Genomic DNA, 13,975 nt, shown 5'->3' on the forward strand with positions numbered 1-13,975 from the left:
AAACAAGGCTAGCTATCATTCCTCTCTTTCCTCTCTTAAAGATCCAAACTGAAGACGACCGATTCAGAACTAGCTTGTGACCAGGCTCATAGCTACCTTGCTTCAGAAGCAAAAAACCGATGGCACGACTTGTCCAAGGTAAGAAGAAGGGGGGGCCCATTGCTGGGACCAGGCGCCCCAGCCGTGGTGCACTGCTCTTGCTAGGTCGGGCAGGAAGCCCTGATTACGCCTGGAAAATCAGTGGCCTCGTTTCCACCCTCTAAGCTGTGGGGAGGACCCTCCCACCCACCAGATCTCTTCAGATGCAGAGGTTAAGAAGGGAAAACAGCTTCCCATGCCAATATTTTGTTGACACTTTTCAGTACTAAAATATTCTTACAAATTAAATTCTCAGGTTCATAGGTGGGTCCACACTGGCAAGGATAATTATCTGCCAGAGTTGTGCAGTTCAGGATGCGTGGCGTTACTCTAGCCTGGTGTGGTAGGGGATGAAGCTCGGAAGATCTGGGCCTCTTAGCATCACTCTCTCAGTTTCCTCATCTGTAAAATGGGTCTAAGAAGAGCACCCACTTCCAATGAGTCCTTGGATTAAAGGGCTCTGCAAGCCTACAGGGCTAGCTGTTCCTAGTGTAACTCCACGAGGCAGGTGGAATAAGCAGCAGGCGCACCCCAGGGTCCCCAAGTTGGTGAGGAGGAAGCTTCTGAAGCTCAGAGAGAGCAGACAGAAAGGCAGAGAGCCCCCCTAAGGGAGAGGTCTCAGAGTGTGGGCAGAAGTGTGATGTGATGGAGTGGGCCTTGAATTACCCTCGTGGCTCAGTGGATTGAGAGCCAAGCCCAGAGATGGGAGGTCTTGGGTTCAAATTTGGCCTCAGACACTTAACCCTCATTGACGAGCACTCACAGCTCTTCTGCCTTGGCACCAACACCCAGTATTGCGTCCAACATGGAAGATAAGGGTTTAACCCCCCCCCCAAAGAAAAGTAGAAGCTGGGTGACGTAGGGCGGCAACGGGGTGAATCTGCCTTCACTTCGATTTCCCTGTCTGTGGAATGGAGATAGCCACACTGCCAAGTGCGCCATGCGATTCCATAACAACAGTAAGAATAAGCATTCATGAAGTGCCTACTGTTTGCTAGCTGTTGGGATATGGTAACGTGCGCGCAGGTAAGGCTATTAAAAATAGCCTTGTAGTCCTGGTCACTGGGGGTGGAGTTCAGAGAGGACTTAGAGCCCCCCCTTCTCTGCTCCCTTTGGAAAGACGCTAATCTGGAGATTTCAGCAGTCCTGTCATGATAATGAGATTGGGGGGGGTGTTGTTGCTTTTTTTCTGATGCAAAATCTGGGTGCCACGTTAGTTATTTTGGGGCAGTCGTTTTTCTCCTTGTACAGACTCCTGTGATAATGACTTTAACCAATCTAAATAGTGCTATCAAATCATCTTCATCTTTGAAATCTCACAAAATGTATCTTTGATTTTATTTTTTAAGTGGATTTATTTGAAAATGGTATTGAGCCAATTTAGAACATTGTTCCTTGGTTACAAGAATCCTATTCCTTCCCTCCCTCCCCTCCTTCAGCCCTTCCCGTAGCCGATGCGCAGCTCCACTGGTATTCCATGGGTAATTCATTGGGACTCCCAGATCAAGGGCCACCTCTCCAATCCTCTTAAGTCTTCTGGGAAAACATGGAGTTAGAGGGGGCAGGAACTGTGACTCGGCTGTTTCTCTAGGTTGTAGTGAAAGACACAAGTAGAAAAATGGGATATCTCCAGCCCTTAGATAAGCTTCTTTCTCCTCCTGGGTTGTGGATGAGTGGAGGTGGGATAGAAAGAAAGTAAGTTAGAAAAATGACCATAAGGGCGGGAAAAGGGACATTGATTTTGACATCGATCAAACCTTTGGTGACATCTGGGGACTGAATTTGTCTGTGAGGCTTAGAGTGTTCAGGTAGTCAGCATAAGGTTAAATGAAAAGCCCCAGTCAGAATTTTAGAACCAGATGGGACCTATAAAGGAGCCTAATTAAATGCCTACTATGTGCCAGGCTCCATAGTAAGTACTGTGCAAAGATGATACAAGTCCCACTGCCCACAAGAGACTTACATTCTAGGATAATTTCTTGTAATATGATGTCTAGACTTTTTTTGGTCATCATTTTCAGGTAGTCCAATAGCTCTTAAATTGTCTCTCCTGGACCTATTTTCCAGGTTAGTTGTTTTTTTCGATGAGACGTTTCATATTTTCTTCTATTTTTTTCATTCTTTCTATTTGTATTGTTTCTTGATGTCTCGTGAAGTTATTAGTTTCTATTTGCCCAATTCTAATCCTTAAAAACTGAATTACTTCCATGGCCTTTTGATTCTCCTTTTCTTTTTGGTTCATTCTACTTTTCATGGAACTCTTTTCTTCACTGGATTTTTGTGCCTGTTTTTACCAGTTGACCAGTTTTGCTTTTTAAGCTGTTATTTTCTTTTCTGTATTACTTTCATTTCTTTTCCCCATTTTTCTTCAATTTGTCTTATTTGATTTTTGAATTCCTTTTTGAGTTTTGCCAGAGCTTGTAACCAATTCCTTTTTTCTTTTGCAATTTTGCATGTGTTCACTTGGATCTCACCATCTCCTGTTGCTTCTATTCTTTGCTCTTTTTCCCTGCAGAAATTTTTGAGGGTCAATTTTGTCCCCCTGCTGTTTGCTCATTTTCCCACCTGTGGACTGGGAAATCTACAAGCTGCTAACCATTCCTGACTTTTAGCTTCCGGCTTGCAGGACTTTGTCCTGGAGCTATCTTCACTGCTGCCTTAGGAGCACCTTGTGCATTAACCCCTGGGCCTCACTGCCAGGGCCTGGCACTTCAAGAGGTGGGTCTGAGATGCTCTTTTGTTGGTGGCGGCGTGTTCGGGGGGAAAGCCCTCTCACTCATTCTGCTTTGACTCCTCCTATCCTTTAGAGGTACCTTTTAAAGAATGATTTGGAAGGCTATTTAGAGTGGTTTTAGGCTTTTGCTGCTACGAAGTTTGCATCTTGACTCTGCCCCCATGGCTTACATTCTGAAGAGGGAGATAGATGACAAAAACATAGAGAAGTGTATACACTGCAAAAGATTATTAAAAAACAGATAAATGAATATCCACGGAACACACACACACACACATCAGATAGAGAGGGCACTAGAGGTTGAGGTTGGGGATCCAGAAGAGCCTTGGCTTCCTGCGGAAGGTGGTGACTGAGTTGTCTTAAAGGAAGAGAAAGGCTCTATGAGATGGAGAGGAGAGGGGAGGACATTTCCAGCATGGGGAATAGCCAGTGCAAAGATGCAGGGGTGGGAGATGGAATATAGCAAGAGAAGCATGGCAAGAGGTGGCCTCTTAGAGACCATTCCTCTGCCACAAGAACCTTGGAAGCCCCGAATCAAGGGTCTGCTGAATTGAACTCAAGGGAGACACTGTCAGCTGAAAGTCAGAACAGTTTCTGTGGAAGTGTTTCACTGACTGAGCTGTTGAAATAGTTGAGATTGGCTCCTACGCCCTCAGTGTGAATCTTCATAGTGTTTGCCAGCCAAATGGAAAATTCTCCATTTCGACTCAGATGGCAATTTCCATTTTTGTCTCCGTGAATTCTGGAGCTGAACCCTAGGCATGGAATGTCCTGGCATCCCCTTCAAAATGGGGACCGTAGTTATGGGAGAAAGAGCTAGAAGGAATCTCTGAGGTCATGAGTGCAACCACTTCATTTTACAGATAAGGAAACTGAGTTTCAGAGAATTGAACTGACTCAGTTTCCCAGCTAGTCGTCGTCAAAGGCAGACTCTCAATGCAGGTCTCTGTAGGCTCCCTATTCTTCTCTCCTACTTTTCTCTGAGTCTCTGATTCTCTGAATTTGAAGTCTTCATGGACTGAGGAGATGCCTTTCTGGAAGCTGGAGGCTTGAACCAGTCAGTCACAGGGCATTTGGGAAGACCAAGCACCATTTACTTATTACTAAAGACACTGAATAAAACACAAGTAATTTGAGTTTTCCTTGCTCATGCAGTCACTCTTCTCCCCAACTTGCAAATGGGCCATGTTCCAAAAATTAATTTGCAAGTTGGTTGTTGAGAACTCGGAGCTCACTTCCCCATAGAAACAGCGTTATAAATAGCGGCTAAGCCCCCGGGTTAGTCCAGAAAGGACCGTGTTCTAAGTAGAAGGGAGGGCAGCTTAGTCCAGTTGGAAGTCAGTCATTTCCCATTCTTCAGAGGCTATTGGGGTCTGCGTCTCATAGCTCTGAAAAATGGACCTGTGGACTTGTCTACTGGAGGGGGCCGGGAGCTCTGGGGTCACATCCCTGCTCTGTGAGTGGTGAGGGCCCTCCGCAGAAGACCCAAGGGATCATGCGGCTGCTGCTTCACCCCTGCTAGGGCTGTCTGAACCGGCTCATTCCCCCGCTGAGCAGGTCTGACCGTGAGGCGGCCCATCCAGATGCCTCCTTGTACCTTCACTCCTCTTTACGGCTCTGAACTCTCCCCTCAGAAATGACCTAGAATGAGTCTAAGCCCTCTTTTCCAAGTCTCCTTCCTCATAGACAATAGTAATCACAGCGAGGCAATCAATGAATCTTTATTAATGAAGAACTCAGGGGCAGCTAAGTGGCTCAGTGGATGGAGAGCCAGACCTAGAGACAGGAGGTCCTGAGTTCAAATGCGGTCTCAGACACTTCCTAGCAGGGTGTGACCCTGGGCAAGTCACTGACCCTCCATTGCCTAGTCCTTACTGCTCTTCTGCCTTGGAACTGACCCACATTATCCATTCTAAGATGGAAAGATGGAAAGCAAGGGCTTATTTGGGAAAAAACAAACAACTCGCTATATGCCCAGCATTGTCTAAGGATGTAAGCAACAAAACCCAACAGGTCTTCCCTTCAGGGAGCTCTTTTTCTGATGGAGAGATAAGCCCTAGAAATCAGAAGCAATTACAGAATAGGTGGAAGGTAATCCTGGAGGAAGACACCAGCCTCTGGGGGAGATTCCAGGAAAGACCTCTGGCCGAAGGCGGTGCTTGAACTAAACCTTAAAGGGAATCTGAAATCTTTTGGGGAAGCAAACGAGGTTTGCAAGTGACTTGCCCAGGGTCTCACAGCTAGCAAGTGTCTGAGGCTAGCTTTGATCTTTGGAGGACCAATCTTCCCGTCTGCAGGCTGGTGCTCTGTGAGATGTGCCACTGCACCGCCCAGGGGTTGGAAGCTGGAAGGAGGCACGCCATACATGCGGAACGACCCCAGAAAAGGCCGAGGGGCTTGAGCACCACCTTAAAGCTTAGCGGTTGGGTGGTGTTGGGGATCTTGGGCAGGATGTTTGCCCTCTAGGGGGGCTTCAGATGCTTTGAATATCCATGCTCTTCTTCGTGCCCTCAGAGCTTAGCTAGCACAGTGCCTGGGATGTAGAAGGTGCCCTAATAAACGCTGCATGGCTGACCAGCTTTTTGGACCACACGCAGTTCTGACGTCGTGGCTCCGTCAGCTCTGTCTTGAACGTAGGTGGCCTGTGATGGTCCAGTGGGTGAGGGGTGTTGAATGTGGGGGGCTTCCGTTTCCAGAAATTGGACCCCCTCCCCCTCCCCATGGCTATGAAAGCGACCTGCTTTGACTTTACTGCTTAGTCGTTTTTGAAGAAGTTGTTGAGAATAAGCGGGTCCAGACCCGAGAGTTGTACGCACGGGAAGATTGTGTCTTCGTCCTTGAACCGCGGTCTCTTAGGATCTAGAGTCTGAGAACCCCAGAATGTCGGGATTGGGAGGTTCCCCCAGACAGTGAGCAGGTTTAAAGCGGCTCCTAAAGTTTATTCTTAACAATTACAAAGAAGGTAAATGCAGTTCCCATTTTCTGGCATGATGCGCGTTTATATTTATATTTCTCTGAAAAAGATCTCTGCATCACATTTGTTCCTCGGAGGTCTGACTTAACAAGCCCCTTTTCTTATTTCAGCATTTTCTAGAAACTGACAATGAGGGCAACGGCATTCTGCGGCGAAGGGACATACGGAATGCTCTGTATGGGTTTGATATTCCCATTACGCCAAGGGAATTTGAAAAGCTCTGGATGAGGTAAGGGGACTCTCGTGCTAGACCTTCTGCATTCAAACTGTTCCAGGCAACTTGTCACCACAGCAAAGGACGAGTATTAGCTTTTCCTCCATAGCATCAGGGTCCCTAGGGAGCTAGAGATAGTTAGAGCTCCAGACAGATCCGGGCCAGATAATGTGATTTCACTGGAGCTCCTTCCTCCACTTATCTAGATAGGAACCTTCTCAGCATGCATGTAAGTACATGTATGCACTTAATGGTATTTGTGTCCTGTCCTCACTTAGAAATCTCCCGGGGGGGGGGGCAGCTGGGTGGCTCAGTGGATGGAGATCCTGGCTCAGAGAGGAGGTTCTGAGTTCTAATCTGACCTCAGACACTTCTCAGCTGGGTGACCCTGGGCAAGTCACTTGACCCCCATTGCCTAGCCCTGACCACTCTTCTTCCTTGGAGCCAATACACAGTATTGATTCCAAGATGGAAGGTGAGGGTTTAAAAACAAAAAGAAATCTCCCATGGTCTGCAGATCTCTTTCAAGTAGATGTAGCCCCAACATAAGGGCTCCACCAATGTGAATTGTCTGAAGAGGAATATTATAGAAGCAAGAATACTGAACCTGAGAAGTCAGAAAACCTCCCAGCACTGCTCCTATCCACCTATGGGAGAGTGGGCAAGTCTTTCTGGCCTCAGTTACACTCTCTGTAAAGTGGAGGGGGCTTTGGACTCAGAGGTCATCATCTTGCCAGACAGGTTACATTATGTATCCTACACTTTTCTGCCATTCCCTTTTCCAAGATCTCCCTGTCCTCCTCTGCTTCTGCCCTTCCATGTTCTAAGGTCCTTCCCAGATCTGCCATTCTATGTTCTAAGTTGTTCCCCATCTCTTACATTCCCTGTTCTAAGCTCCTTCCCGGCTCTGGCATTCTATGTTCTAAGCTGTTTCCCATCTCTTACATTCCCTGTTCTAAGCTCCTTCCCAGCTCTGGCATTCTATGTTCTAAGCTGTTTCCCATCTCTTACATTCCCTGTTCTAAGCTCCTTCCCAGCTCTGGCATTCTACGTTCTAAGCTGTTTCCCATCTCTTACATTCCCTGTTCTAAGGTCCTTCCCAGCTCTGGCATTCTATGTTCTAAGCTGTTTCCCATCTCTTACATTCCCTGTTCTCAGCTCCTTCCCGGCTCTGAAATTTTACGTGTGCCTCCAGCTTGGGACCAGCATTTGTGGGCTCCATTAGTGTATGTCAGATTCAAGTCTCTTCCGTATTCACATTAGTTTTGGAAACGCTATAATCGAATATTGATTCCTTTCAAACAAGGATGGTCAGAACCAGGAAGCCCCTTAGAACATGGACCATCAGAGCTGAGACGTGCCTTATGCTACAAGAGATCTGCTCTCTGAGTTCACGTTGTGGGCAATGTGGCTGCCAAGTCGAGGCTCACCACAATGCAGACATTACAGAAGTAGAAATGCAGATTTTATTGTTTTTCTCACGCACAGGCTCACTCTTCAGAGGAAACCTGCCCCGATTAGGACTCTCACAAGTCCTCTTATAGGCAAAAAGATGGCAGACCGACCTAGAAATCATTCCTTTATGTCCCGCAGTCTTGTACGTTCCCCTTAAGCCGTAAAAGTGAAAGAGAGGAGAGAGCCATAATCCCATGCCTCCTTCAGTGCCATGAAAGTGAAACAGAGCCATAATCTCATCCATCCCCCAAGGAAACAAACTTCACAGGTAAACTGAGTCAGGTTACAAATTGAATGATGTGGAGAGAATTCACAAGTGAGCCAGTCCAGAATTTACCAAGAATGTTGCCAAGGAGGCAGGGACAATGGCGGTACTTCTCTAAGCACTATTGGAAGCTCTAAGTAAATTTTCACACCCCCTAGAATGGATTTGGAACGGATAAGGTTACCATTAAGCAAAATGTTGAGTCCCAAATAATTAAAGGAATTAAGAAATGTCTATAACCGAACAGAGAATGCTGGGGCTAGCAGAGTAAGCCTCCTCCTTAGGAACAACATGGTGGAATGAGTGTGGAGCTCCCCTCTCAGCACAGCCCCACTTTCCTCCTCCGTAAGCTCGGATGACGAGCTTTGAGCTCCCAGGCCCCTCGAGCCGTTGGGAGGAACGTGGTGTGTGCTGTGAGAACAGCAGATCCAGAAGACACCCTGATGATGGCAGAGTTTGTCCACCTTCTGGCTGGGGAATGTTCTTCCCAGGTTCCTTCCCTGCCCCTCTGTGAGGCTCTGCCAGACGCCTTCTTCCTCGATAGACTGTGAGCTCCCTGAGGGCAGGCAGGACCCTGTTTTGGCATTTCTTCCTGTCCCGAGCTTAGCCTGCTACAGAGTTGGCACTCAGGGAAGTGTTCAGGGAAGATTCGCCCCTCTGGCTTGCTGCCCCCTTTTCGGGGCCCCAAGATCACCCGTGCATCGCCCTGACTCGCCCTGGACTTGGACGCCTTTGTGCCTCTCTGCCTCGCTGAAATCCAAACCACTGCCTGGTCAGGACGCCACTGGGGGATGCCATTGGTCTTCGGAGTGAAGGGCGAGCAACAACTAGGGAGGGCTCTTCCTGCTGGCTGCCCCAGCCTCGGGGCCCGAGGCCGCGAAGGGTCTGGGCTTTAACGCCAGGAGAGACTGCCTCCGGAGGAGGATGTTTCCACGCCTGCCCTGCCACCCCCTGAGTCATCTGCTCTCGGGCTGTCCATGTACTTTTGGATTTTTCCTCCCAATTCTCCAAGGCGAGGCTAACATGTTGGCTGCATTTCGAAACAAGTGGGTTGTTGCAGTTCTAATTTAGCAAGGCAGTGTGACATCCGTTCACACCCATTTCTGTTTCCCCCTCTTTGGCTCCAACCCGGGGCCAAATTAGACGGCTCGTTCATTTGCCTCCCCTTTAATGACAACCAACAGTCCAACTGCTGATCTGAAGATGGGAAGGTCCTCAGGTCTGCCTGAAACCGTCACATCTCCAGCCACGAGGGACCAGGGAGCCCCCGTGGAGCCCCGGGGGGCGATGCTCTGTGCCACCGTGGAGCCTTCTAGGATCTCCCACAAAGGTGGCCCCGCCATCTCTATGGGCCGTGACTCGGCCGGGAAAGGGCTCTGATTCACGAAGCTGTGGGGTGGTCAGCAAGTCATTTCTCCTTATGTAACAGGACGGGGCTGGACGGGATGCCTCCAGCTCCCTCGTGTCTCCAAATCCCGCCGCGTGTTTCCACGTGCCCGCTTTATTTCTCGCCGTCCCGGGAGCTTCTGCTCACAAGAGTGTCCATGGGGCAGAGGGACCCTCGGTAAAAGTTCCTTCAATGAATGAAATGGAGATGACTTCTCCGTCGTCGGAAGCTCCCCGAGGCCAGAGGCTTGCCCTAAGTTCTATGGATCTCTGTGCCTGGGTCTGGCTGGGGCACATCCTGGGCACGTCACTTACCCGATGTCAGCCTCAGTTCTCCGTGGAAGAGACCAGAACCCCTTCCTTTCTGGGTCGCTGTGAGGCGTCCCATGAGGCAACGTTTGTAGGGGTCCTTTCAGTCTCGAATGCTCCCTAAGTGCTGGTTATTGATTCCTCCACGGAGCCATGAGTTCCCCGGGCACTGCTCCCTCCCATGTCTACGTTCTCTCATCTCTCCTGAACAGACGATGGAGAATAGAAGCATCATCCCGCTGCTGTACAGGGAGCAAGCCGTCAGGGGTGCCCTGGCATAACACGGGCACCTCGGAAGGGGCAGCCGCCGGGGCTTTTCATGCCCTGCCATTGGTAGGTCGTGACTGCGGCACTTAGGGGAATGAATGTGCCCGTGCCTGAATCAGAAACACCAGTGCCCCCCCCCCCGCACTGACACTGGTGCATTTGGGAGGAGGGGCCAGGGGGTGCAGCCAACCCTTTGCCTGACACATGGATTTTCCCCCGCCTTCCCCCCAATAGTTTGTGATGGAGGCTGAGAATCAAGGCCCTTTAATTCCCAATTGGACCCGGATGGGCTTTTGGCTTCAGCAGCCACAGCTGCCCGTCTCTGATGGTGACCAGAATGGACTATTTAGGAACTTTATTCATGGAATTGTTAAATAAACAAAAGATTGCATGTTTTCATTTTGCAAAGGGCCAGGACAAATAGGGCCTGGGTTCAAGTGATGCTACTAGCACAATACCCAAGCCTCGAGGGTGGCTTTAGAAATGGGCTCTATTTTCTGAAATTCAGAAATATTTTATTTTCCCAATTACAAGTAATAATAATATTCAACATATGTTTTCTAATAAGCTCCAACCCATCTCTCTTCCTCCCCACCCTTGGAGATGGTAAACAATTTGATCATGTATTGTCATGCAGCCCGCTTCCACAGTGGCCACTGTTGTAAGAGCACACTCCTAGGGAGGCAGATCCCCCAGATAATACCGGATGGGAAAGCTAGTCTTCGTGGAGCCGCATCTATCCCATTCCAGCAGTTCTTTCTCTGCAGGTGGATAGCGTTCGCCATCATTAGTCTTTCAGGGTTATCCCTGACTGTTGCGTTGCTGAGAGGAGTTGTTTTCACAGTTGATCATTGCACAGGATTGCTGGGACTATACAATGTTCGCCTGGGTCGCTCATTTCACTCCGCATCAGTTCACGGAGGTCTTCCCAGCTCTCTCTGAATCCTCCTGCTCATCCTTACAGCACGGTAGTATCCCATCACCAGCATAGGCCTCATCTTGTTTATCCATTCCCCAACGGAGGGACACCCCAACCCCCAATTCTTTGAGCTGGCTCTATTCTAATGATTATTTGTCTCCCAACCATTTTCCATAGAAAAAAAGACCTTTGAAGTTTTGGAGGTGGCAGGGAGCTGGCTCTGCTCAATATTCCACCATGTGTCAGGGTGCTAAGTTAGAGCAGGGAATTCAATCCAGTCCTGTCCCTTCCATGACTCTTTTTTAAAAAAATAAATTAAACCCTCACCTTCCATCTTGAAATCAATACTGTGTATTGGTTCTAAGGCAGAAGATCAGTCAGGGCTAGCAGTGGGGGTTAAATGACTTACCCAGGGTCACCCAACTGGGAAGTGTCTGAGACTAGATTTGAACCCAGGACCCCCATCTCTGGGCCTGACTCTCCATCCACTGAGCCACCCAGCTGCCCCGCACAAAACATTTTTAAAGTGCTCACTATGTGCCAGATGCTGGGAATACAAAGACAAAACCAAAAAAACGAGCCTGTCTCTGCCCTTCAGGGTTCTACCAGGAGGACTTAGCCTGGTCACAGACATATCTAAGATAGTTAAAAGTAGTTATGAAGTAATATCAGAGGAGGGGGCCACTCACCATCAGGGGATTCCAACGATAAGTCCACTAATCAAAAGATTATAGATTTAGATCTGGAGGAGAGCTCAGGGGCCATCTTGTTCAAGGAGGGTAAGTGCCTTGTCGCAGGTCACACAGTGACAGGATTTGCATCCAGGCTTTTGGACCCCAGAGCCTCCTTGGTATTATGCACAGAGCCTGTACTAGGCCACGGGGACCCACGGAGCCTAAACTGGATTCAACACTCCTTGCTCTCCTGGGGTCCTCATAAACACCTGGAAGCATAATGCCCAATAATAGAGGCTCCCCCACCCCCAGTGCTGTGGCTGAGGCACCCTCTGTTAGTTGGGACTCTCCTGAGTCTCCCTGACTGCTTCACTGTCCCTGCATGATGCCCTCGGCTTCCTTTCTCTGCCCGAAGCTGTATCACCCTCCTGGTCTCCTGGCCTCCTGCCTGAGATAATCAGTCAGTTACCAGATCTCTACCAGTTCCCCAGTTGCTCCCAAGGAAAGAATTTGTCTCTAGCAGCCGAGAGCTTGAAGGCCCCGCAGGAGAAAGGGCAGCTCTCATTCCTCCCATACTTGGGGTGGTGAAAGAAGGCCGCAGGGCCAGAAAGGAAGGTCATTGCTGATGGAGAGCCGTTGGGGCTTGGCACGGCGATGCCCAGAGGTGCCAGTCCTAAAAGATGGATGGAAAAGGGGAGAAAGAGGGACCCATCTTAAAGGATGGGCAGGAAAGGGAGGAAGGAAGGTGCCCATAAGTGCCAGCTTGGCACTTAAGGTGCCAAGATAGAAAAGGGGAGGGAGGCTGCTCAGAAGGTGCTCATCCTAAAGGATGGGCAGTATTTTAGCAGGCGGGGGGTGGGTCAGTCAGTTGGGTGGGTGGGGGAGCATTTCAGGCTCTGGGAACAACCCAAATGAATGCAGTGTGGCTGGCAGTGGAAGCTATGAGGGGGATGTTCTCGGTTTGCCTCCCAAGAGGATAGCAGGAAGTCCAATTTGGAGTGAGAAGAGGAGAAACTGAGGCAGCAGCACGAAGGAGCATCAGGAGGTGGTTGGGTTCAGATCTTGGCTTTGCCCCTTTTAGGGCCTTCAATTCCTCTCCAAGATGAAATTGGATGCTTCCAGGTCTCCTTTCAATTCCAGGATCTCTGCAGTGCTCACCGAGGGCCAGGATTCCTAAAATGTAATTGGAAATCCAAGTGCCATCAGAGTACGATTGGCCTTGAATGCCAAACTAAGTGTTTGCATTTTATTGGGTGGGTAATATGATTTAAGCTAGATCAACAACTGCTACTCTCAGAATAGCCAAGGAGAGCACTGTGAACGGATCCATTGGCGCCTGCTGTTTCTTTCCATCCTCATCCTTTGTGCCCAGACATAAAATTAAACCACCTTTTCCTGAAATATTTAGTTTCTATCATTAATAGAAAAAAATCACCTCCCATTTTCTGGCGTTTTCTCTCTAGTGTCCAGGAGCCAGGCGGCATTATTTTTTACCATAGAAAATAAGTCTTGAATGTTTTCTGAGTTTGGGGGTTACTATGGGTGAGTCCAGGCCCAGTGAGAGCCCTTCTTGAAATCACAGTGATTTGGGGAACCCTGGGGTGGGGCAAGAGAAAGCCATGGTGTGCCTTGGAAGTGTGAGGGGAGGGAGGTGATGAGCTGCTTTCCATATTGGTGCAAAGCATCGGGCTAGCCACAGAGGGATCCAAAGAGAAAAGCAAGATGGCCCCCTGATTGCAGGGGATGCGATGAGAAACGCAGGACCAGGAGAAAGGGAGCTTAGCTTTTGTTGTGCTGAGGGATTCGTCACTGAGTGAGGGGGAGGCAAAGCTGAGATTGGAATCTGGGGCCACCTAAGTCCACTTCGTGAACTCCACTCAATTGTCGTTCGGAAGAAAATAGAGAGTGGGCTTCTGGCACTTTCACCAGAGACCTGGATGCAAGTTCTTCCTTCTTCATCTTCAGAGGAGGCTTTCCTCCTCCTCCCTCTCCTCTTCCTCCTCCTCCCCCTCTTCTTCCTCCTCCTCCTCTTCTTCCTTCTCCTCCTCTTTCTCCTTCCCCTCCTCTTCTTCCTCCTCCTCCTCTTCCTTCTCCTCCTCTTCCTCCTCCTCCTCCTCTTCCTCTTCCTTCTCCTCCTCCTCTTCTTCCTCCTCTTCCTCTTCTTCCTCCTCTTCCTCCTCCTCTTCTTCTTCCTCTTTCTCCTCATCTTCTTCCTCCTTCTCCTCCTCTTCTTCCTCCTCCTTCTCCTCTTCTTCCTTCTCCTCTTCCCTCTCCTCCTCTTCCCTCTCCTCCTCTTCCTCCTCCTCCTCTTCCTCCTCTTTCTCCTCATCTTCTTCCTCCTTCTCCCCCTCTTCTTCTTCCTCCTCCTCCTCTTCCTCCTCTTTCTCCTCATCTTCTTCCTCCTTCTCCCCCTCTTCTTCTTCCTCCTCCTCCTCTTCCTCCTCTTTCTCCTCATCTTCTTCCTCCTTCTCCCCCTCTTCTTCCTCCTCCTTCTCCTCTTCTTCCTTCTCCTCTTCCCTCTCCTCCTCTTCCCTCTCCTCCTCTTCCCTCTCCTCCTCTTCCTCCTACTCCTTTTCCTCCTCTTCCTCCTCCTCCTCCAAATGATCATTAATTTTTTCTCTATCTACTTGCATGTGTCCA

General features: G+C 49.2%; 1 protein-coding gene across 3 annotated transcripts in view; it reads left to right on the top strand.

Moving 5' to 3' along the window:
• Positions 1-13,975, top strand: part of EFCAB6 (EF-hand calcium binding domain 6) — a 245,006-nt gene that overhangs the window by 126,838 nt on the left and 104,193 nt on the right. For all 3 annotated transcript variants that reach the window (XM_056797487.1, XM_056797489.1, XM_056797488.1), the window contains exons 21-22: positions 42-138; positions 5,957-6,075. In XM_056797487.1, coding sequence (XP_056653465.1) covers positions 42-138; positions 5,957-6,075 — 216 coding nt within the window. The remainder of the gene's footprint in view (positions 1-41; positions 139-5,956; positions 6,076-13,975) is intronic.

The sequence above is a fragment of the Monodelphis domestica genome, chromosome 5 (assembly GCF_027887165.1).
Source record: "Monodelphis domestica isolate mMonDom1 chromosome 5, mMonDom1.pri, whole genome shotgun sequence".
In the NCBI taxonomy this organism is placed as follows: Eukaryota; Metazoa; Chordata; class Mammalia; order Didelphimorphia; family Didelphidae; genus Monodelphis; species Monodelphis domestica.